This window comes from Phyllostomus discolor, chromosome 10, assembly GCF_004126475.2.
Source record: "Phyllostomus discolor isolate MPI-MPIP mPhyDis1 chromosome 10, mPhyDis1.pri.v3, whole genome shotgun sequence".
NCBI lineage: Eukaryota > Metazoa > Chordata > Mammalia > Chiroptera > Phyllostomidae > Phyllostomus > Phyllostomus discolor.
The window spans coordinates 1,168,888-1,193,063 of NC_040912.2; the positions used below are offsets into that span (position 1 = coordinate 1,168,888).

Sequence of the window (24,176 nt, forward strand, 5' to 3'; positions counted from 1 at the left end):
GAAATCTGGTTTACTCGTTATGAGGTGGGTGGGGGAGAGGGGTTGGTTTCAACACACCCCCACAACCCGGGGCCTGAGCCTGTGGCATACGATCCCCTTGTTGTCATGCGCCTGAGCATTTCCAGTGCTTCCAGGATGGCGTTGGCAGGAACCAGGGCCCCGGGGGCAGACATCCCCACAAAAATGCCACTTAGGGGTTGACGCGAACAGCCACTTCTCTTCCCTTTGTCCAAGAAAAGGAGCACATTCTCCGACCAAGATCAAGAGTCAAAACCGACCTGAACACACAGGCTTCTGTGCACGGCCGGGCTCGGGAACAAAGTTAGTCCCTGGCGTTCCTGTTTGCGGCGGAAGGGCCAGTGAGCAGCCGGGGGAGGCCGGAGGGGCAGGAGAGGTGCGCGGATCTCCAGGAAGGACGCTGCGCGGATCTTGTATGAGTGTCTTACTCTCCCACGTCCATGCCTCCGGGTTCGTGAAGGTAAAGAGGAGAAAGCTCCCCGCTGTCTGCTCACTGGCGCGGCCTTCGAATTCCACACTGGGCACACTGGTTCGGTTTTCCAGCAGCGTCCTGGGCAAAACCGAGCTGTCCACAGGGTGGAGAGCCGGAGGGGCCCGATTATGAAGAAAAAAAATTAGAGGAAAAAAAAGAAAAGAAAGGCGGGGCAGGGAGCGCTGATGAAAGGTCCAGTGGAAAGTGAATGAGTGACAGGGACGGGACGAGAATGGCAGCCGTGGTCGGGCTGGCGGCCGGCCGCGGAGTGGGGGGCGCGGCCGCGCGCGAGCGTGACAGGTAGGTTGTGCCTCCAGCACGGGGAGCAAGTGGGTGGGAAGTCTCCCGAATTCCAGGCGGCGCGGCCTCAGCGGCGGAGGGAGCGGGGCGCGCGCCGGGCGGGAGGCGGCTGCAGCAGGCGAGACGGGCGCGCGGTCTCCCGGGCCGGCCTCATCGCTACTCGGCCGCCGCGCTCCGGGCGTCTCCGCTGCCGCGAGCGCGCCGCCGCCGCCGCCGCCGCCGGGCTTCCCCGCTGCCTGGTCCCGAGAGCTCCCCGCACCTGCCGGAGGGGAGTGGCGAAGTCAAGCCGCGGCTGTCCCAGGGAGCGAGCGCTTCGTCGCGGAGACGCGGGGACGAGACCCCGGGATGAGCCGCGGAGGGCGGCGCGGGCTCTGACGCTGGTTGGGCAGCCGCTGCTGGCCGCGGGCAGCGCGATGAGCAAGCCCGCGGAGACGCCCTAGCCCGGTGCACGCGCCGGGCGGAGCGCGCAGGTGGGGCTGCGCCCTCCGTGGTGCGCCCCGCGCGGGTCCCCAGCTGCCCGGAGGATGGGCGCCAGCGCCCCGGGGCCGCGCGCTCCGCTGCTCCCTCCGCGTCCGCCGCGAGCCCGGAGTCCGGTCGGCGCCCTGCGATCATGTACGTAGGCTGGGCGCCCGGCCCCAGGGATGAGGGTGCACGCGGGGTGTCCACTCCCAGGGCTCCGTTTGGGCTCCGTGCAGCTCGGGGAAGCTTCTCCCTCCCCAAGTCGGTAAATACGGGTGATTCACCCAGGGCTGAGGTCCACCGGGCCTGGCCTGGGGATGAGGGGAGGACGCAGATGACCGGAACCCTAGTGGAGACCCGGTGAGGGGGAGGGAGACAGCGGAGCTCACCGAATTTGGGGGGTGGGGTTGCAAGGGGAGGTACGGGGTGGCTGGGTTGCCTGCACCCTGAGGTATCTTGGGTTCTCTGGACCCCTTGGGCTGCAGAAACTTTGGGATCTGGAAAGGCTCTGGGGACAGGGGTAGTGAGTGGGGCTCGCCCCCGCCCCTGCTTCCCCACCCCCAGCCTCCCCCACCGCAAACTGTAGCGCCCTGACCCCCTCCTGGGTACGAAGCAATTGGGAGACAGAGCACTGCGGCCCGCGAGGAGTCTCTCCTCCCGCCTGAGTCGCCGAGCAGCCGGCGGGGCGCTGTGGCCAGTGGGGAACCGAGTCTTTGGAATCCCCAACACCCTCCGGGGAAGGGGGGCCTGGGAGGGGGGCGGAAAGCACTTAAAAAGTTGTTGGAAATGACTCAGGGGGTCCTGGCAGCTTTGTTTAACCCCCTCCCCCATCCCTGGGGTGGAGTGGGGGTCCTGCTCAGCTCCCAGCACGGTCGTGCGTGTCCAGCTCCACAGCGGCGTTCTCCACTTGGTAACTTTTGGGGATTGTGGCCAGAACCTATGGAGGGGCAACCTGGGCGCCTGAGTTACGTGGTTCTATCCGAGATGTGTGGGTGGGGGCGGGGGGGCATGCGGCCCCGGCTCGCGGCGTCCCCGCGGCTCCGCCACCCGCCCCAGGCCGTCTCCGCCGCTCCTCACGACTACCGGAGAGACACTGCGGCGGGCGTTTTCCTGGAACTTCGCTTCCATGCCCGTCTGCACGAGTCGGGGACGTTTAAGAAGCCCGGCTGGGCGCGGACGCCGGGCTTGCAGCCCCCGCGGGGCATGCGGCCGGGGCCCGCACGGTCCCGCTCGTTCCTTAGGGCGCTGCGGGAGCCGGGCGGCGCGGGCCGGGCGGGGGCCGGGGCGCGCGCGGGCCGCGGGGCTCAGCTGTGCTGCTGTTCTCTCCACAGGGACGGCGGCTCCCGACTGGCGGCGGCGCGCCCCCGGGCCGTGAATGCGACTCGCCCCTCGGCCGCGCTCCCCGCCCGCCCGCCCGCCGGGACGTGGTAGGGACGCCCGGCTCCACTGCGATGGCAGTTGGCGCGCTGTCCAGTTCCCTCCTGGTCACCTGCTGCCTGATGGTGGCTCTGTGCAGTCCGAGCATCCCGCTGGAGAAGCTGGCCCAGGCGCCGGAGCAGCCGGGCCAGGAGAAGCGCGAGCACGCGTCTCGGGACAGCCCGGGGCGGGTGAGCGAGCTCGGGCGCCCGGCGAGGGACGAGGGCGGCGGCGGCGGCCGGGACTGGAAGAGCAAGGGCGGCCGCGGGCTCGCCGGCCGGGAGGCGTGGAGCAAGCAGAAGCAGGCCTGGGCCGCCCAGGGCGCGGGCGCCAAGGCCGGGGACCTGCAGATCCGGCCCCGCGGGGACACCCCGCAGGAGGAGCCGCCCGCCGCTGCCGCCGCCGCCGCCCAGGACTCGGCCGGCCCGGACTCCGCGCCTGCGACGGAGCCGCCGGAGGAGTACGCGTACCCGGACTACCGCGGCAAGGGCTGCGTGGACGAAAGCGGCTTCGTGTACGCCATCGGGGAGAAGTTCGCGCCGGGCCCGTCGGCCTGCCCGTGCCTGTGCACCGAGGAGGGGCCGCTGTGCGCGCAGCCCGAGTGCCCGCGGCTGCACCCGCGCTGCGTCCGCGTGGACACCAGCCAGTGCTGTCCGCAGTGCAAGGAGAGGAGGAACCACTGCGAGTTCCGGGGCAAGACCTACCAGACTCTGGAGGAGTTCGTGGTAAGAGGCCCGCGCCCGGGCGACCTGGCACCTCGGGGGGTCGGGGTTGAGGCCGCCGGGAGAGCCCTGTGCCCTCTCCGTGGAGAAGAGGCGCTCTCGGCCCCCCAGGGGGGGCGGCGCTGTGCCTGGTCCCCCTAATGCGGCCTCTCCGTCTGCGCGCGGAGGTGATCTGAAGCAACCGGCCGCTCGCCCTTATTGCTCCTCTGCCTTCCGGGTGGAAGGGTTTCCCTGGAGGCGGCCCGCGGCTCCGAAGGGGCGGCCCCACCTCCTCTCAGCAGCACTTCGGCGGGAGGGACCCGCTCCGGTTTGGAAGGGCGGCCTTTGAAACGCCCGACCTCCTTTCAGACACAGGCCCACCGGCGGCCCCATCATTTGGGACATAGTCTTAAGTCAATAGCCAATCAAGGGAGATGAGTCACATAAATAAGCCGTTTCCCTAGATTCTGTGTGGGGGTACCGTGCAACTATTCTAGAAACTGGGAGCACGTGCTTGCTCGTGGGATGCCAAAACGGAGCGGTCAGCAGAAACAAGGGGCCAGTTCATGGGTAAAAGGCCGGTCTATTCTCCGTGAGTAAAAACACTGGCAGCCGCGCCCAGCTCCTGACCGCCTGCTGCGCGTGGAGGCTATTCTCAAACCTACGCTGGCGTCCGCAAACCTCAGCGTGCGCTACCGGTTACGATCGGGCATCTCCACTTCATGGGGAACGGGAAACTGGGACACAGAGTATTTAAGTAACGTGCTGAAGGCCACGCGGCGGTTCCGAGGTAGATCCGTGTGTCCCGCGGAGCAGCTCTACTCTAGGGCGCATGCGTTTACCCCCGGCACTCTGCTGGAACCGGACCCCAGCGCATCGGCTGGGGTGGCGATGCGGCCCAACACGCATGCGCTGGCCCGCGGGCACACAGAGGGGCCTGACTCTCCGCCTGTGGGCCTGGGAGACCCCCGAGTGCTGTTCATCCATTCCAATCCCCCCCCCCCCCCAGGCGGGTTCCACCCGCGGTGTGCCTGAACTTGGCCTTGGCCCTGGCGCACTGACTTGGAATGCCAGAGGTTTTCTGGGCTGCAGAAGGCATCCTGGGACCGTGGCAGGGAAGGCAGCGGGGGAGGATCCCGCTGGAGCCCCCCGGGGCACAGCCGCTGAGTAGTGGGGACTCAGGGGGTCCCCAGGGTGTGGGTCCCTGCGCGGGATTTTAGGATTGGAGCCCTGAGCGCTGAGGAGGCAGAGAGCCAGCAGGGCGGAGCGGTAGGCAATGCCCCAAGCGTAGACAGAGAACTCCGGGAGTTCGAGTCCGGAAACGTGAGTCTGCATTCTGGCATTGCCGCTAACCAGCTGCGTCCCCGCAGAGGGGGTTCTGCTTCCCGCCCGTTAGCTAAGGGGCCCGCCCCCCTCACGCTCAGGGGAGCTGATGCCATCCGCACCCCTTTGCCCTCACGGCTTGTGGCTTCAGCCGGTGGAGAAACCAAGAAAACTTTGATGAGGAACTCGTGGGAACCAGGCCCCGGCCACGAGTGAGCCAGGACCCTCGCCGCGCTGCCTGACTCCTGGGGGTGGGGCAGGCGCCTCCCGGGGTGTTGGGTGCCGGCTGGAAGCCCAGAGGCAGGGGTGGCTGTGGGTGCCAGAGGAGCCCCGAGTAGGGGTTTCAGGGTGGCCTGGGACAGGGCTGTAGGCGCGGGCCCCATGGAACAGCTCTCTTGAGACTGAGGTTCACGAGAAAATCGAAGTGTTTTAAGATCAAAGGCAAGTGGTTGGTTTTAATTATTCACGGGAATTGTTGCACCGTGTGGAGCTGCCGGTGAGGGAGGTGGGGATGTTACCAGCATTCTGATCTGAGCCGAACAAACGCATCGCAGAGCGGACCCCTGTGCCCCTGAGATCCCAGCTGGAAGGAGCATTTCAAACTTCTGTTTAGTAATTCGCTGCCAGCCCGAGGCCACGGGGCTGCCTCTGGGCGTGGGGTGTGGGGAGGGGCCTTCTTGTTTGACTCCTGTTTCCGAAACCTGGCCAACGCGCAGGGTGAGAGTCCTGCCCTGGAGAGGCCGGGAAGGTCGCAGTCCTGGGAGGGATGGAAGCGCCGACAAACCGGTCCCTAGAGTGTTAACTGCATCCTTCATCTTCAGGTGACTCCTCATTCTCAGTGCTCGTCCAGGCCCCGTCGGGCTGGAGGGCGTGCCCGGGCAGGGAGGCCGGGCAGCAGCTACAGCTTCCTCATTCTGCTCCCGCAGTTCACACGACCACGAGAGGGTTCCGCTTCTGGTTGTACCGGGGAAATGTCCGGGCGTTTCCCTACTTCCATGTGGCTTTGTGTCAGTGCGTCAGTGTCGGTATTTTCGTCTTCTTCCTCGTCAAGACAGGATGCTTCTTCGGGGCATCAGAAGGACAGGTGTAGGGAGGGTCTAGGCACAGAGGTGTCCAGCCTGTGCCCCGGGGGCCGCATGCAGCCCAGGCTGGCTGTGACTGCTGCCCAACACGAAATCGTAAATTTACTCAGAACATGATGAGATTTTTTTGTGCTGACGTGTCTCAATGGGTTTAATGCGTGGCCCAGGACAATTCTTTTTCTTGCAGTGTGGCCCGGAGACGCCAAAAGGCTGGACACCCTGGTGAGGTCAGCTGGGAGCCCAGGGGCCTGCAGGATGCAAACACCCCACAGGGCGCGACCTGGGTGCAACCATAGTTCACCCGCCTGCTTGGGCGGTCCCGGGCGTCAGAGGGAGGAACGGTAGCCTGTGGTTTGTGGGGTGCAGAGAACATGGAAAATGGAGAGGGGACACATTTCCGGCCTAAAACGCCGGCTGGGGTGCAGGCAGGTCCAGCGGGGCCACCGTGCCCCCTGGCAAGGAAGGAGAGCACAGGGAGGCACACGGGTGCTTGGACAGACCGTCGTGTGTTCTCTGCTTCCGGGGCAGGAGCCCTGGCGGACGTGGGGCACTCACGGGGGGTCTGCAGGAGAAGCAGACAGAACCCCAGGTCCTGCCCTGTGCCTGGGAGGCGTGCTTGGCCTCTGCCCTCCTGCGCTTCTCCTCCCTCCGGCACGCATCTGCCGCTGCTGCGCTCTCTGCCCAGCTTTCTCCCTGCTTCGCACCTGCCTCCCCCCTTCTGGCCGGGCCTCCCCCACTGAAACTCCCCTGTCGTACCGCCTGGCGGAGCTCAGCCAGGTGCGAGTGAGAAGACCTCACTCACTGCTTCAACAGAACATAATTCAGCTGCTAATCGTAATTACAGTGACATCCGCATTCCTCCAGGATGTTTGTTTGCAGCTTCACTCGTTCATCTGAACAAGGACACGGGGACCAGTAGAACCGCCTCTCAGATGAGACCGAGTGTCCTGTCCTCAGCTGGTACCGGCAGGCGCCCGACTGGGAATAGGCAAGTCTGTCTATTGCTTCTGTTGCCTGTGAATGCAATGATCCCGTTTGGAGCAACAAAGGAAGTGGCTCCTCTCCTGAGCATCCCGACGCCCGGGGGCAGGGGGATGGTGCCTGCAGACATGGGGTCCACATGCTTGTCACCTGTCCTGGAGAACCTCACGGTGTCCATGTGACCTCCCGAGGTCAGACCAGTCAAGAGAACTGAGATGGCACGCTGTTGCCGCCATTGGCTGGCTGATGCCCGTTCACTCCCGGCGTCCACACGGGCCGCTGCAGCCGGCCAGGAGCTCTGACGGGCACCCGTGCAAGTCTGTGAAGAAAAGGGAAAGCAGGAATTATGAGTAAGTGCTGCTTGCAAGACAGAGCTGGAGCGCCGTTGGCCTGGGCCTGGCGGAAACCCACCGTAGCAGGTGGGACGCTTTGGGGCCCACGAGCCCAGCAACCCTCCACGAGGGCTTCCGCGTCGGACCCGCCACTAACCCTGTTGCAAAATCGCATTTCTAGAAGTTCAGTCATGAAAAAAAAACCTTACGTGAAATTTGGACTCAAAAGGCTGATCTAAACAGATCTCTATTACAATTCTGGTGCAGGGCCTCTGGCGAGGGAGACGCGGTTTCTCATGTTTTCAAAGGGATTCAGTTCACACTCTGTTGGCCAATGGCCCTTGACATGATCAGCACCGTTACGGCGGAGCTCTGCCGCGCCGGACGGATCCTGCCGTGTGAAGCTGGTGGCTTTTCAGCCTCAGTCCGGCGCGTGTGCTGCTGCGGCTTTCCCCGGGCTGGCTCACTCCGAGTGGGAGTCGGAAAGTTCCGGACTTCGCAGGCGGTTTCTCCGGACCTTTCCCACGAGTCCCCAGCTTGGTGGGGGGAACACAGCTTGCCTGACCCACGTGGGCATGCTCCGTGCGGCAAATACGGTGGAATCGACCCCGTGAATGCTTGGGAGGAAGGGGACCAATGTCCACTCAGTACCTGTGCGCTTTCCACATCTTTTGGGTGATGTACACAGCAGACCAAGGAGCTGGCATTTTCTTTATTTTAAAGGAGAGAAAACTAAGGTTCAAACCAGTTAAGAAGCTGGACCGAAGTCGCCAAGCTAGTCAACGGTGGAGCCGGCATGGGCGTCCTGGCCTGTTGGACCCGGACACTGTGCACTTCCCGCCAGGCCGCCTTATCTCCGTGACCACACGGTGGCGGAGTGGCATCCCGTGTGTGGCCAACAGAATGCACGGTCCGTGGAGAAGGGAGAGCTCACGCAGGCTGGGAGCCTAGACTGCTTGCACGTCCAGTAAACGCTGGGTGAGTTTGGTGAAGTGTCAGTTTATGTGGATTACGGGACTCGAGGTGGCCAGGGTGAGATAAATATCCACGCTCTGCAAAGCGCGAAGTCCTGAGTGGCAGTGAGAACAGAAGCTTCCCGTTCCAGGAGCTCCCTGGGGGCTCGGGGAGCGCCTCCGATGGGCAGTGGACCGGACACCAGGTCTCCAGACGTGGCCCGGGCCTCGGAGATTAGGAGGCCTGCGGGGGGGAGGGGGACAGACCGGTGGCCCAAGGGCCAGCTGCCACCCAGGGAAGCGCTCCGCTTGGCTCCCGCACAGAATGCCGTTGTGTTTGTGACGAGCACAGGTGCTTGACAAGTGCGGGGCTCACGTACACCCCAGACGGCCCGGCTGTCGTGAGGACGAGAGGACTCCCAGGTGGCCGTGCTCTGCCAGAGCACAGCCAAACCACCCCATCAGAGGGCGTCCGCCCTCCAGCTGACCACGCACCTATTTGGCGTGGCTCACCTGTGGTCCTTCAGCCACGGGGCTCTGTCGTGTCTCTCTCTGCACAGGTCCAGAGGTGTCACCTTGGGAAACTGACGCTTTGTTCAAAATCATGCGGCCAGCTGGTGTCAGAGGAGGCTGCCCAGCCCCGCCCCTCCGGTCTGGGTGGGGAGTCCGCCGCTAGAACTCCAAGGGGACACAGTGCCTGCCACCGAAAGCCATCGGTCGGTGTGAAGCCTGGTCCCATTTCACCCCCGTGCCTGGGTGACTCTGAGCCTCCTTACTGCCCAGTGGTAAAACCGGGAGTGGACCCTGCCTGTCTGTCCCATTACAAGGGGCACGTGACGCCCACATAAAAGCAGTTTGAACCTGCACAGCTCAGAACGCACCTGAGGCCGGGCCAGCCAGCGGTGCGCTGCAGGTGCGCCGTGCTGGGCGTGCCCCTGGCGTGGTTCCGGGTCCTTGGGAAGGCCGCCCTGTGTCATCGTTAGCAAGGGGCTCGCGGGGGCCGTGTTTTCCTGTGCGTATTTCCTTCTCCGATGATATCTCCAAATCTGAGGATTTCCAAATGAAAAAAACATCATCCTTGCACCTATTTATTGGAAATGTCATTTGGATGTTTACTTGCCCGGCACTGGCCTGCCCGGATGCTGGGGGCACGGTGACAGCCCACTGGGTGCCCCAGGAAACAAGCAGTGACCTATAGTGTGTCACGTGTCCGGGGTGTCCGAGGGCCTCGGCGGGGACACCGCGGAAGCCGGACGTCTGGCCTCCCTTGTGGTGCTGCTGGTTTGTCACTATGCGACAGAGGGGCCCTGGGGCAGATGCCCCGGGGAGGAAACAAGTGTCTGTCTCCCATGGCGCGAGCGGGCACCGGAGGGAAGGCCGCCGCCGCCGCCATCTTTCATGGCCTGGCCCTGGCCTGGCCACGCCGCCGGGAGCCCGTGCTGCCGCCTGTCTGTTCCCAGGCTGACGTGCTGCCAGCTGGACCTCACCGGCCATTCTATTTCTGTCGGGCCCTGGGGTGCGGCCAGGACACAGAGTGCCTTCTGGATCTGCAGGAGAGGACGGCGTCTGGCGGCTGCCCCGGCCCTGTGGCTCCCTCCGGAGCCCCTGGCCGGCCCGCGGACAGGCCCGGCGGGGGGACGTCCAGGGGCCGGGCGGCTCTGCACGCTTCCTCCTGCAGCTGCAACGGCTTTGCTGTACACGTGACGGGGCCCCCCACCCCCCACCCCCCACCTGGGAACATGGAGCATGGAGTCACAGCCTAAAATCCCACCGAGTGCAAAACCCACGAAATCCTGAACATCGTGTACAACTCCTGTTCTTAGAAGCGGAAATGGCCAGGCAGCGAGAGAGATTCTTCCCTGGGAGCAGAGGTCAGACTCCGGGGCAGGAACTCAGTCTCGCAGTCTGGGAGCTTCCTGCGGCGCCGGGCCCGGACCCTCGGGGCCCGAGGCCGGGCTGGGGCGCACGGCGAGTCCAGGGCCCCACACAGAGACGCAGGTCAGACCCAGAGGTGTCTCCCCAGGAGCCCCTCCTGCCACGGGGCGGGGCGGGGCAGACACCCATCCCCCACCGGGCCTGAGCCCTGCGCAGAGCGGGGGGGCTCTCCCCAAACAGTTGCCGTCTGGAGTATGCACGCCCCCCCGTGGGTGCACAGCCCACCCTCCTGCCTCTCTGAGTGGTTCAAACACCCAGTGGGGTGTTTCTGTTCAGAGGGGTCCCGGGCTGGCACCTGACACAGCACATGCCCCCGGCCGTAGAGAATCCCACAGATAGCGTTGCAAGAATGTGGTGTCAGAGTCAATCACACGCGAGAAGAAAGGGCTTCGTGAACAAGAGTCGGCTGAGACGCGCGGCCGGAGCAGACCCGGACGCTGGGCATGGAGGGGAACACTCAGTGGGCATGAAGAAACCCACGCCGGAAGGAACGGGTGGGCAAACAACCCCGGGGCAGCCAAAGCCCGAGTCAGCTTTGGGGGGGAGGGGAGGCAGACAGAACTCGTGTAAACGAATGGTAGGAAAGTCAGGCCCATAGTCAGCTGGAGGGTGTGACAGTGGACAGTGCCTGAGGCACAGGCCACGAGGAGGTCAGCCAGCCCGCAGGGGGGCGTGGAGAGCAGGCCTGGAGGAAACTCACGCACGTAGACGGGGCGCAGGGCGAGAGCAAGACCCAGGGAGGAGAGGGAGAAAGGTCCTGGGGCTCAGCCAGACCGGAGCCTGAGGGGGGGTGCAGGGGGCAGGGGATGTGGAGAGACAGAGTCCCCGACTCCCTAGCTGGCTGGTCCCTGGTTTCCGACTCATGTCTACATGATCCAAGCATGGTGACGCGAATACGCATACCCACACCACACCGAGTCACAGTGACACGGGAGACACGAAGGCAAGAGCAAGGTGTTAACTACAACTAGAGAGAAAAGACTTTCTCCACAAAATAGTCGTCAGCGGGGTGTCGGCTGACACCTCCTCGTCAACGGGAGAAACCCCAGACAGCGGAAGGAGATCCTGAGGGAATGAAGAGGGAAGAAGGGCATCCCAGCTTTGTGTGCAGCAAAGCCGCCTCTCAGGGCTGAGCCTGAACACGGGTACCTGCACAAGACCAGAGCACCCACAAACGCCCCTCCCCCGCAGAACTCACCCGTGCCGCCGAGGGGTGACACTGGGGCGAGGAGCGCGGGCCCAGAGGGGCAGTGGCAGAGCCCGGCAGGCACGGAACACAGCCTGTTGGTCGATGAACCGCAGAGGGGTGGCCGTCAGCCGTGCCCCGTTGGCCCGGGCGGGGGGGGGGGGCATTTGGTAAGGTGTGCAGACGCTTTTCATCATCATGACTGGGGGGCGGGGACGTTACGGACACCTGGGGGGGAGAGGCCAGACAGGCTGCGGACACCCTGCAGGGCGCAGAGCGGCCCCTGCGGCCGGTGTCAGGTGGGCTGCAGGTGTGGACAGCCGTCGCAGACCAAATGCAGGGGGGCTCCCAGGGCGGGCGATGGCTCGCTGGAGGTGGGCCTCACTCCTCAGGGCTTCCCAGGGGCTGGTGTGTCTTGCATTGAATTTCGAGTTGAGAACTTTACCTAACAAACAGGATCTACCATTACCTGCAGCTTTCAAACGCTCTTGGGGAATAGTAAGTTATCACGGAGGCCAGCTCTCCGTGAGGTTGACCGTGAAACAGGCGAATGCTCCGGAGGCCCCTCCTGGCATCTGGGGCTGTGGGCACAGAAGCCTCCAAGCTCCCGTCGGCCCAGGCGATGGCTCCGGTGCCGCCGCCAGGGACAGAATGCAGAGCCCTGCACCACGACAGAACGTGATGACAGCCTCCTGGCGCTCGCTTCTCGGCTGCCGTGGCTCACCAGGCGGCTGGGGGACGAACGGCGAGGTCCCCTCTCCCAGGCCGGCCGGTCCTCCTGGACGGCCCCCTCGCTGGCCTGCCCCCTCCTTGACCCACCCCCCTTCCTTGCCCAGCTCTAAACCAGCCCCACACCTGTGTTCCACGCCCCAGTCCGCGTTCCCGCTGTAAAGGTAACTCAGCGCGCTTGCTCAGGGAGGCCGGGAGCAAATGGCCTGCCGACCCAGTTGCAGGCCAGTCGCAGCTCAGATGTGCTGATTTCTGTGACGGTGTCGGGAGCTGGAGCTCCGCTGCTGGTCACACTCCCGCACGGCTGACAGCTCCGTTCTGGGGACACGGGCCCTGCACCATCACCTCAGCCCACCGGGGGTTCTGCCATGCTGTCACACGCACAGAAATGTCAGCGCTGGGCTGGAAAGGAAACGATTCTGACAAGGCCACTGCCTTTCCCAGGCCCGTGACAAGCAGGGGACGCCGGTGGCCCGAGGCCTAAGCTGTGCTCTGAAGTCCGTCTCAGCGCGCTCAGGTCCCCTCCCGAGCACCCGGGGCCTCCAGGGAGCCAAGGAAATGGGCTCCTCCTGCTCCTTGGTGGCAGCAAGAGCCACTGACACGACGCGTGGACCGGGCCACCTGCCTGTCCCCGTGCAAAGACGGGCCCCTCTCGTGAGTGGGCCCTGCGGGGCCTTCTCTGCCCCAGCGTAACAGCCCCTGGAAAGGGGCTCTGGGACCCAGGGAGACCGCTGGTGGCGTCCCATGGCGATTCCAGAAAGCTGGGGAGGAAGCACGGGCCAAAGGCCGGAGCCGGCAGTGCCCCCCGCCTCCTGGGCCGAGGTCCAGCGCCTGCGGGGTAATTGCCCGCCCATGAGCCCCGAGAGCATCAGCGAGAGGCTGGGCCCGCCCTCGGCTGGGGTCTGACCAGCGCCCACCTGGCCGCTGGGTGGCTGGGAGTGTCAGCCCTGCCCCTGGAGCCCGGCCAGCTCCGGGCTGCTGCCCCCCTGCTCTGTCGTCTCCCTGCGGCCTGCTCGGGACAGGCGCGGGCTGCGGTGGTCGGGTGTGCGCGTGGGTCTGCGTCTCAGGAACAGGCGTGTGCGCCGGTTTCGATGCACCGTTCTCCTTCCCTGCAGCCCGCACCCTCTCCCCTGGGGCTCACCTCCCCCTTTCCTGTTGGCCGAGTCCCCGGAGGGGTTCGCATTCGTGATCCCCGAGAGATCCCATCCTCCTGCGAGGCCCCCACACCCGCCCGTCAAAGCCGGCTCTCGGGGGGAAATGTTTCAGTTTGATCACTGATGTGTTCGGGCGGCACCAGCCTCTGCTGCTCTCTCCCAAGCACCGCTCGTGTGTAACCCTTCGCTCCGACTCGAGCAAAGCAAACGGGTTCAGGTCTTCCCGTCGTTTTCAACAGGAGGGGAGTGTCTCTCCCCCCCCCCCCCCCCCCCAGTCTGCTCCAGGTAGATTCACCCGGTGGGCATCCGGCCCCTTCGGGTTAGGGATCTACGAGTGAGAAAAGTATCTGTTACAGGGATCCGCCCCCTCCCCCAGATCTCAACATCGCATGTCCCCAAGGCGGGAGCAGAGGGGCCCTGCCCCTCGTGGGCCCAGGGTCCGGGCGAGCCCTGAGTCTGGCTGCCTGCGGCCTGGGGTCCCTGGGGTCCCTGGGCTCCTCCCCAGCCCACTCCCCTCGCCCTGCCCAGCTCTGTCTGCTGCAGGCCAGGGCGTGGAGGCGGGGGGGGGGGGTGACCGCCGGGGGTGGCCGCCGTGGGCACACATCTGAGTCTCCTCCAGAAATAGGGTGCAGGTGGCGTCTTAGTCACTCCGGCTGCCACACCGGGTGCCGGAGACGGAAGGCCTGAGCGACAGAAATCTACCGCTCCCGGCTCTGGGGGCTGGAAGTCCGAGATCAAGGTGTCCGCGCGGGCGGGTGCTGCTGAGGAACCTCCTCCTCCCTCTCCCCGTGTCTTCACCGGGTGGGGGGGCAGCGGAGTGGTCCCCAGTCTCTTCCCCTTCCCAGAGGGGCGCCGGCCCCTGCAAGGGCCCCGCCGGCCTCGGGAGCTGGTCAGGCTCTGGGTGTCTCCCGAAGGCCCCCCCGCGAACGCCAGCCACCCCATGGGGAGTCGGGGCTCCCGGGTGCGGCCTGGGGGAGGCGCGAACATTCAGGGTGCGGCCGGAGGCCAGCGTGCTGGTGTGTGTGGGGTCCGAGGGTCTCCGTCCTCCGGGAGGTGGGCCAGCCTGGAGCTCCGGCCCAGGAGCATCTTCCTCATTCCTGTCCCAGACTGTTGCCCCCCAGGACAGCCCCAGCAGCACAGCCCGCCTGCACCCCGCCCCCGACCTCCCCTCCCAGCCCCGCCCCCACCGCCAGCCAGGTGAGCTCCTGCACAACCAACGGGAATCTGAGGACATCCATCACTCCTGAGGGGACCAGTGGGTGTGCTGATGGAGGGGCTGGCCTGCACGTGGCCAAACCACGGAGGAGGAGAAGCGACTCCGGGAAGAGGAGACAGACAGCCTTGCAGGACGGGTGGCAGGTCCCCCGTCATGCGGTGGGCGGACTCGTTTTCTTCCCGAGACTGGAAGCTGACAGCTTCTGGGGACAGTTCTTAATTAAGTCCCTTTGTGTGCAAACCCATTCTCTGACAGAGGATGAAAAGACGGAGAGAACAACAAAGGAATCTCTCGGAAGGACGCCAGGGGCAGCGGCTGGGCTGGTGCTGGCCCGCAGCCTGGGGAGGGGGCTGGGAGGGGGCTGCAGCGTGACTGTGTCACCCGGGCACTCGAGGGCGCGCAGGGGCCCTGGGGGGAGAAGGGGGAGGATCCCACAGCACTCAGAGCCGGCTGCTGGGCAGGTGTCTCCCGTCCCCGGGGGCCCGGCGGCTGCTGCGGCTTTGGAGACAGAAGTCTGAGATGCCCGGAGCTAGTTTGATGAGACAGTTTCAGGTCAGGGACCCGGAGCAGCGCTGGGGAAAGACTGAGTTTGCGGGGGCTGATGGACAGGAAGCTGTGACCTGCATAGAACCTTCCAGACTTCCCGCAGGAGTTCGGGTGGTGCTGGCGAAAGTGGGCACACCCGTGAAGACAGAGCCTGAGCGTCTGGTGGTCGGGCCGGACCCCGGGCTCAGGCCGCCGCCCCGCTGGCCGTGGGATCCTCGGCAGCCCACCAGCCCTGCGGGGGGGGGGGGGGGGGCACGGGTTGCTCCATAAAAAAGTGGCGTTGAAAGGCCTGGCTCCTGCGTTTTCCTCCAGCACGGAATCCCACGGTCCCGGGGCATCAGAAGCCAGTGGGTGGCACAGAAGGGACTTGGTGGCTTCCCGGTAAGCTCCGTGAGCTCAGCGTGGCACTGGGCACGTTTGTTTGGGAAGACAGACACGGCAGCTGGAAAGGACACGTCCGCCACCTGGTGACAAAACTGTGACAACGACTCTGGGAGGCTGCTTGTCCCCCGGGGCTGAGCACCGGGGGCGTCTGGTGCAGGGTGTGTGCTGGCACGGGGTCCCGGGGGCGACGGCACAGCAGGGGCCAGGGGTGTGGGCACCCGCCCTAGAGGGAGGTGCTGGGCGAGCCTCCCTGGGGGGTGCCGTGCTGTTTGTCACAACCTGCTGTGCAGCTGGCGTTCGGCTTCGAGCCTTCCTTGTCCCCCTGGTGCCCTGCTCGGTCCCTGGGAGGGGGACAGAGCCCTGCCCTTGCTGGAAAATGGCGGAAGCGGGTGCCGTGGTCTGGCCTCCGGACTGTGATGGACGGGCGGCGCAAAGGGGGTCTTCGCTCCCACGCCCCCTTCGCAGGAGCCACGCCCTCTTTGCCCAACGGGGCGTGTGACCCCGGTGCCCTGAGGGCGCCTGGAGAACGGAGCTTCCCCTCCCGTGCCCAGGGCTCCTCCGGGCCACGAGCCCAGGCCGGGCCGGTCCCGAACGGGGATTTGTGGCTGGAGAGTCACCACGGACGGTCCTTCCGTGGCGAGGCGCGCTGTGCCAAAGGCAGGTCGCAACTGGCTGTCGGGAGATACTGTCATCGGTAGGCGCACCCTCAAGGAAGCTTCTCCGGGGGACAGGGAAGTTCGGAGAAGAGGAAGGGCTGTTTCCCGGACTCCCCAGACGGACGCCCCAGACCCCAGCGTGCTTTGGGAGCCCCTGCCGCTGTGCCCGGGGCGCGCTCCCCGCAGTGCCGGGAGGCCCTCTGCTCTTGAGCTGCGTGGTGAGGACTCCTCAGTGTGGGGGGTGCCCAGACCTGGGGGCTACGGTGGGGACAGCTGTTTGGGATCTAAGCAGGTCGTAGGAGAGGACCACCTTCTGCCACAGCCCTAGCTGCGGGAGCCATCTGCCTGCCCGTGGCACCTGGTGGGCGGGCTCCAGCCGTACCTGCACGGAGGTAAAGGGAGCTGTAAGGAGGGTCCCTGTGACCCAGAATGCCAGGCGGCTGCTCTGAGCCCTGCGTTGCGGCCAGAGCCTACGCCTGGGCCCCTGGGCTGCCGGGCCGGTCTCCTCGGAGGCCCCTCCCTCTTGGGCAGCAAAGGCCCCTCCCCTCCTGGGCAGCAGCCACTCTCATTGGCCTCCCATGGCCCCGGCCACACCCAGGCTGGGCTCCAGAGCACAGCCCACGGGTGGACGGGGGGCTGAGCTGGGGGCACTGGGAGCGGGAGGGGGGGTGGTCGGTGGCGGTGGTTTTCCGCTGAGCCACGTGGATGACACCAGGGAGGCCGAGGTGGGAGGCACGCGGTGGTTTTTAATAGAAAGGGGGTGGCCAGCTCCCCTGTGCTGACACCACAGATGGCCCCTGGAGGGGGAGGATGTGCGGTGGGTCCAACACAGGCAGGACCCCGCCCAGCGGTGGGCCTGTCCCGGGGCAAGGCCAGCGGTGGGAGCCTTTCCCAGCGCGTGCTGGCCCTGCAGGCTGCTTCCCGGCGGAGGGGCCGGCCGGGCAGTGAGCCGGCTAGAGCCTGGCACGTCTGTGATCGGGGCCAGGCCGCCAGGGGAGTGGCCCGGGGGCGGGGGGGCAGGAGGGGGTCCGCAGGTTGGGATCAGCGCCACTCCGGGGCCTGGGACTCGAGACCGGAGAGCTCTGCTCTGAGAGCTGGGTGCTGGGCCGGGGTCCCGGGACCCTCGTGATCAGACCGGACGCTCTGACCCGGAACCACCTGCCCCCGTCCTGGCCCCAGCCAGGCTGGGTGTCCAGGCCCACAGTCCATGCCCCACTTCTGCCTCCGATTGCGGGGTCCCCACGTCCTGTTTCTGCTTTGTCCTGGGTCAGCCCCCGGGAAGACACACTCCGGGTGGTTTTCAGAAGCAGCCGGCTCCCCCACCCCCACCCCACCCCCGCCCCGCCCCGGCCACCGCGTAAGGATCTGGCAGGCCGTGCGCTCTCGGCCTTTCCAGGAATGGCCCGGATGCCCGACCGGAAGGATCTAGAGGTAGACTCAGGGCCGAGGGCTGCCAAGGACCGCAAGGCCAGGGGAAGCCAGCGCTTGGAGGAGCAGGTCGCACTGGGTGCGGGAGGGGCGCGGCGTGCAGGAGGGCTCAGTCCGCAAACTCGGCCAGGAATGGTCGTGGGGGCCTCTTGGTTGCCCCGAGGGTTACGTGAGGTCGCGGTCAGACAGCTCCTGGCCAGGGGCCCTGCTCAGAGGAGTGTCTCAGCTTCCCCTGCGCGCCCCTCTCCCTGTGTTCCTAGTGCGCGGTGCTCCTGAGTCGGACTCGGGGGCTGGGCTGGGCTGGGCGGCACCGGGCAGGTCTGGGAAACGGGATGTGTCCGCCTGGTGAGCGGTTGGGCGAAGGCCCAATGGGACGTGTTATTTCTTCGATATTTCAACAAAAGCCTTTCTTTCAAAACCCTCAGTCCGTGGGTCACTAAGACCGCTGTCCACCCGGAGCTGAGAGGGGGCCCTGTGGCCCGTCCCCTGCGGGTGCCCGAGGGGCCTTCCTGACCCCGGGACCCTGTGTCCGCGATTTGAAAACCTCTTGGCTGGCTACTCTTTTTCTTATGTTCCCAGGACACGGGGACGCCTTCACCACGCGTGTGGGGGCGGGGCGGGGCGGGGACACGACTCTGGGCGGCAAGGAGGGGACGCGCTGTCTGACCGTGAGCCTCTGTTCCAGGTGTCCCCCTGCGAGAGGTGCCGCTGCGAGGCCAACGGGGAGGTGCTGTGCTCCGTGTCTGCGTGTCCCCAGACGGAGTGCGTGGACCCCGTGTACGAGCCCGACCAGTGCTGCCCCATCTGCAAGAACGGTAGGTGGGCCGCCAGCCCCGCCCCCCGCGGACCAGCTCCCCTCCTGCTGTGGGCACCTGACAGACGGGTGGGCGTGCCAGCCGGGCCCTGCGTCCACCCGCGCCCAGGTGTGTGTGGGCGTGGCCGCCAGGTGCCCGGCGACCGTCGTCAGGAGCTGCACTGTGGTGAGGCGGGGCTCCTCAGGTGGGTGTGTCATGCATGGGCCGACAAAGTTCTCTGGGGAGGAACTCAGTTCCCACCTTTGAGGAAAGTTGCTTATTCTAGTTTGACTGTGTTTGTTCTCGCAAAGCAGCTCTTTTCTTTCCAGGACACGTCGGCTGTGCCGGTCGGGTTCATTTACTTTTCATTACGAAGCAAATTAAAACTTGAAACGTAATTGAATATTCTTCACAGGCAAATTAGGCAGGAAGAGGGCCCCCTCCCCTCCCAGGGAGCGCCTTCCCCGGGGCAGATCAAAGCTGAGTCTGCTCCGGGAACAAGGGCTGGCAGGACGTCCTTGACCGAGGTTTACAAAGGGAGGTTCCGCATCTGAATATCGAGAATCAGCCCTTTCATCTGAAGCTCCAGTGCCTCTGGGCGCCACACTGGGAGAGGATCGTTGACAGGCGTGTGCTCCCGGGGAGAAGGGGCCCAGGAGCAAAGGCGGGCGGGGGGGGGGGCGGGGGGCAGTTTGGAAAAGCCCATGGGTGCGCCTTTGGGAAGTGCCGGGTGTGGGGACATGGCCGGGTCTTCACGTACATACGTGAGTGTCTCTCCCGGTGAGAGGGGTGGGCCGGCCCCGCACAGCCGCCGGGCCCGGTGCAGGGACTGGGCAGAAGCCACAGGTCGGCTCCGAGAGATGCGAGCAGTTCCCCAGCCTGGGCCCCTCTGAGACGGGGTGGGCTGACCTGCGGGCCCTGCCACTCCTCGTGGGCGGGGTCGCCAGCCCAAGGTTGGTGGCCCTGTGCTGGGGACTCTGGAAGTGGCAGACAGTCACCCGGGTTGTTAGGAGCATCGGAGACATTCCTGAGGTTCTGCATTTGAGCCGCTTAAACTGGTGTAAACTGTGCCGTGGGTGGCACGGGTGCCTCTCCCCAGGGGCACGCAGGTGCCCAGGCTGCCCCACGGGCGCGGTCCAGGAGCGCCTCTACGGGCTGGCTGTCCCTCGGGGGTGTTAGTGGGAAGGAGGGACACCGTGAGGTGCGGCCCCTGGGGCTGGATGGGCACGTCAGTGTGCACGGGGCTCTTCCGAACACACTCACAGCCCTGGCCGCGGCCTGGCCGGCCTCCGTGTACTTCTCGGGGGTGTCAGGACGGACTGACAGTGGGAGGAGGACTTGGGTTCAGGAAGGAGACCCGTGCGGGGCGGCTGGCGGTGTCTCCCTGGGGCTGGGGTGGGCGAGCCCGCTGAGCAGCCCACGGAGCTGCGTCCTGTGCACGGTGACAGCATACGGTGGGCGGACAGCATGCTCCCTGCCCGAGGGTGCGGGTGGACAGAGAGGCTCTCAGAGAGCCCAAGGGCGACCAGTGAGTGGCTCGGATACGGGGACACTCCCACGTCGGGCGTCTCCAGGGTCCAGGACACTGCGTGTTCTCATCCGCTACGGTGAGAGGCAGCGCTTTGGCGTCCGATGGGGGAAATCCTCGCTCGGATGTTTACAAAGACGGGAGACATGACCTCCCTCCCTGAGGGCTCTTTCAGCCCCAAAATTCTGCGGCAGTTTCGGGCCCGAGGAGGAGCCGGAGGAGCTGTCCTGTGAACAGCTGTGCGCCCCTCCCTCTGTGTGCCTGTGGTCAGCGTGTCACCGTGTCCACCTTACCTCCCTCGCCCTCTGTCCCCCGGGTCTCCCTGTGTCTCGCCGTCATGACTGGCACCACCTTTGTGCCCACTCGCCGTCTCCCACAAATCTCACAGGGTGCCGTCTGTTGACTCCACCCGCACGACACCCCTGAGGAAGCTCCAGACTTCTCCGCACTTCCGTTTGCTCTCTGGGTAGATTCCTCTTGGGGTCTAGGTCCGGGAAGCTGTGTCAGGAATTATTGGAATTCCTTTTGTTTAAGGTTTTATTTATTTATTTTTAGAGACGGGAAGGGAGGGAGAGAGAGGGGAAGAGAAACATCAATGTGTAGCTGCCTCTCAAGCGCCCCCTACTGGGGACCTGGCCCACAACCCAGACATGGGCTCTGACTGGGAATCGAACCAGTAACCCTTTGGTTCCCAGGCCAGTGCTCAATCCACTGAGCCACAGCAGCCAAGGGCTGGAATTAATTCCTTATCATATGTGGATAGGCTAGCATTCTGTAAGGACTTAAACTCACGTATTTCCATTTGTAGTCAGTTTATGTCGTGAAGATGTGATTTTTTTGAATAAGCAACACACGTTCGGAAGTGCCATTTGTATGAACAAGGTCTACTCCGAAACGCGCAGGACGCTCACCCCAGGCACTGACGGCGTGGAGAGAGAGGAAGTGGTTCTTGCTCGGAGAGCAAACCCCCAGAGGCTGTCCCGTGGCTGCTGTCCTTTGAGGAAGAGCAGGGGTGAAGGAAAGGGGGGTTGGGTGGCTTATGAGGAGGATGGGGCCCTGGCTGATGTGGTTCACTGGACTGAGTGCCAGCCTGAGACATAGAGGGTCGCCAGTTCGATTCCCAGTCAAGGAACATGCCTGGGATGCAGGCCAGGTCCCCAGTAGGGGGTGCTGGAGAGGCAACCACACATGGATGTTTCTCTCTCTCTTTCTTCCTCCCTTCCCCCTCTCTAGAAATAAATAAACAAAAATTTCTAAAGAAGGGGGATGCGTAGTTTTAAAAAAAACTGTATTTGAGAAGGATTGCAGATTACAGAAGGATTTGTATTCAAAGGTTTGATCTAATGCCATCATAGCGTCAACAGCCTCAAATGTTCAGGATGACGACCAGGAAGGAACCTCAGTGGGTCCCATCTCGTCCATCCTGGTGAGTCTCGTGAGAACGTGCTCAGGAGAGAGCCTTCGGCTTTCAGCCCTCTCCCGTCATCGAGTGTTCCGACCTTGGAGGGGCACACGGCGTTTGGGATTCTTAGTAAAATATCTGCTCGAGAAGCGAAAACAGCTTCCATCAGCACCGAATGCTCGGCGGCAACTGACCAATTTATGGCAGTTCCACCGTGACACACACACACACACACACACTCGCGTTTTCATAAAAAAAAATTGCATGTTTGATAGATCGCAGACTTTGAGACACCCAGAACGGTGCCCAGTGTGAGATTAAATGCTCGGGCAGGCGGAGCGTGGACGGACTGTGAAGGGTGTTACCTGCTGACCTTGGGGGACGGGACTGACCCCCACACTCAGAGCTCTGGGCCTGCCCGGGGCGCTAGGCAGCTCCTCCTCCCGACAGGAGGAAAATTGCCGCTCGGCTGCCGGCTGCCAGAGTCACTCCCCTCAAAGCAGCGAAAGTCGGAGCCCGAGAACGCCCGGAATATAAATAAATGATCACCGACGAAACACAACTTAATATATTCACTTTGTTGGCTTGCACGGCTTGATCTCACCCTGATGCCGTTTGATGGGAAGGACGTTTGGGGGCACCGCCTGCCTTTTCTGTTGTTCTTCTCAGTTACAGGAACGGGGGGGGGGGGGGGGGGATTACACCGACTTCCGAGGTGTCGGGTTCTCGCCGGGGATGGGGCGCTGCAGCGCAGAGGGGAGATTCGCTTCAGCCGCCCCTCGGCCGTCGGGGCCCTGGGAGCCGGGGAGAGCAGGTCTTCGTTCTGCGCGTGTGCATGGCGGCGCCGTGGTCTGCACGCGGGGCAGGGCGCCGGCGGGCGGGGCGTGTGCTGCGGGGCCGAACCCGACCAGTGAGCGCACACCAGGACATCACTGGGGTTCACAGCGGCCCCCGGACGCCCCGGCCACGAGCACTGTGCACCCCTCTCCAGCCTCGGTGCCACCGGGGGGCCGTCAGTCTGGGCTTCATTTCCACGGGAAGCGCGTGTGGCTGTGCTGTTGGAGGACCGTGAAAACTCTTCTAATGTTTTAGAAACAAACACCGAGAACCCACATTGCCAGAAGCAGTCGTGTGGGCAGTGTGTGAGACGCACCTGATAGGGCTGTTCGGTTTTCCTTTCAAGGAGCAGGGTAAGAGGGTGATTAGACTGCAGGTAGTGGACAGACTGCAGTGGGTGTCTGTCTGAGTGTGTGTGTGTGTGCACACACACGTGTGTGGCTCACACGCGACCCTGCTCACGAGGGAAGGCCGGCTCCCCTTCGGCCTCGCTGTGGGGTCTCTCTGGAGCTGCGGCCGCCGCTCAGCGGGCCACGCTGCTGGCACCCTGCGCGGCAGCAGCCCACGTGTTCGGGAAAGGTGCACGCAGTGCAGGCCTGCTCCGTGACTGAGTGCGCCCAACACGCCACACACGGGGGAGCGACGAGAGAGGGAGGGGAATCTCGTGGGCCGCCCCCTCCCTCTGGACCCCGGGGGCTTGCTCCTGGCCCTGCTGCTCACAGGACACGCTTTCCGGCTCGCAGCAGCGCTGCTCTGCGCAGGGCTTGTTCTGGGTGCAGAGACGTGTGAGACATTTAAAAAGAAACGGACTCCCTGCTTTAGAGAAGTTAGCTCGGGGTTCATCCGAATTAGGTAATCAGATGCGTATTTTCATTCTAGAACAATCACTAAGGACGTCGCCGGGGGAGGTGAACACGGCACAGGGTTCGCTTTGTATCCTGACGCGGGAACCGTGGGCACGACGTGACGCAGCGTGCTCTTCTGCTCTCTTGTAGAACATCTGGTTCTCGTTCCAGCTTTTTGGAGAGGAGCGTGTGTGTGTGTGTGCGTGTGTGGTGTGTGTGTACACGCATGTGCGCATGTATGTTGCTTTTGTACGACAATGAGGCACTCGCTACCAGCTTCCCCGCGACGCAGAGAGAAACGGACTTCGGGGTTCCCGCCCGTGGGCTCCGGGACTGGAGGGGGCGTGGCCCCGCAAACAGCCGGGGTTTGCTGCGTCTCGTGGGTCCCTCCGGCAGCGGCGAGGGCGGAGGAGGATCGAGAGGAAGGCTGCGGGCAGCCTCACCCCGTGCGTGGCTTCGTTTGCCTTTGGACGTGGCGTTAGCACAAACTCCCGGGAGAGACGGGGCGGGGCCAGGGCCAGAGCATCTCCGTGGTCCCAAAACGGAGGACCACACCGTTTCTCAAAAGCCTTCACGCACTGACAGAGTCTCTGGCTTTTTCGTGAACTTGCTGACCTGTCGTCGTTAATCTACACAACATGGTGCTCGCTGTTCCCATATTCAACCGTCAAAACGTCTCCGAGGCACTTTCTCCCGCAGTGTGTCACCCTCGTCTGGTTTCTAGGGGGTCCCTTTGACCAGAGCTTAAACGGCCCTCGGTGTCTGAAGGGCACGGGTGTGGGAAGCAGTCGCCGGCTGCCCCGTAGAGCCACGACGCCTTGGGAGGAAGAGCTGGAGAAGCAGCTGCGTCTCTTCGGGTGCCCTTTCCAGGGAGCCCCGAATTGGCGCCACGCACACCGCGTGCCGCCGAGGTCTGCCCAGCTGTGGTCGGCGGACGAGGCTGCGGCCACGTCTGTCCTCCGGGAGACGACCTGCCCACGCTCCGTGGCCGTCACTCGTCTGCTCGGGTGTGTGGTCAGCACGCAGCGGTGCGGACGTCTGCAGCCCGGGCCTGTCCCCAGCCACGGGGAAGGCTGTCGTCGTCACACGAGGGGATGACGCTGCGCATCCCAGCTCGGGCGGGTAGCTTCGCCGCGTCCCCAGCGAGACCCATGGGGCCATCACCCGAGGTGCCTTGAGTGGCACCCAAACCCTCAGAAGGGGACGCCTTCGGGAGAAACGAGCGGTCAGCGGAAGGCGCCTGAAGACAGACGCCGCTGCCCCTGCCCCCCTCCCCCCCTCCAGTCTATCCTGGTCCCGGGAGAACGAGCCAATGAGTGTTCTCAGCGAGGACTCCCCGGGGACTCTGTTCCTGTGTCCGAGGGACGGAAGACGCCCTCCCCGCGGATCAGAGGATGTGTCTGCTCACGGCAACCCCCGGGCCTGTGTCTGCCTCCCAGGGAGACGAGCTGCAGGGACGGAAGGGCCATCCCCCGGGGGGGGGGTGTCCACTCGGCGCC

The 24,176-nt window shown here is 64.6% G+C and overlaps 1 protein-coding gene across 1 annotated transcript in view; it reads left to right on the forward strand.

Annotated features, from left to right (window-relative positions):
- The first annotated feature begins 886 nt into the window (after positions 1-886).
- Positions 887-24,176, forward strand: part of VWC2 (von Willebrand factor C domain containing 2) — a 41,045-nt gene continuing 17,755 nt past the window's right edge. The window contains exons 1-3 of the mRNA XM_036010373.1: positions 887-1,402; positions 2,581-3,390; positions 17,957-18,086. Coding sequence (XP_035866266.1) covers positions 2,701-3,390; positions 17,957-18,086 — 820 coding nt within the window. The 5' untranslated portion in view covers positions 887-1,402; positions 2,581-2,700. The remainder of the gene's footprint in view (positions 1,403-2,580; positions 3,391-17,956; positions 18,087-24,176) is intronic.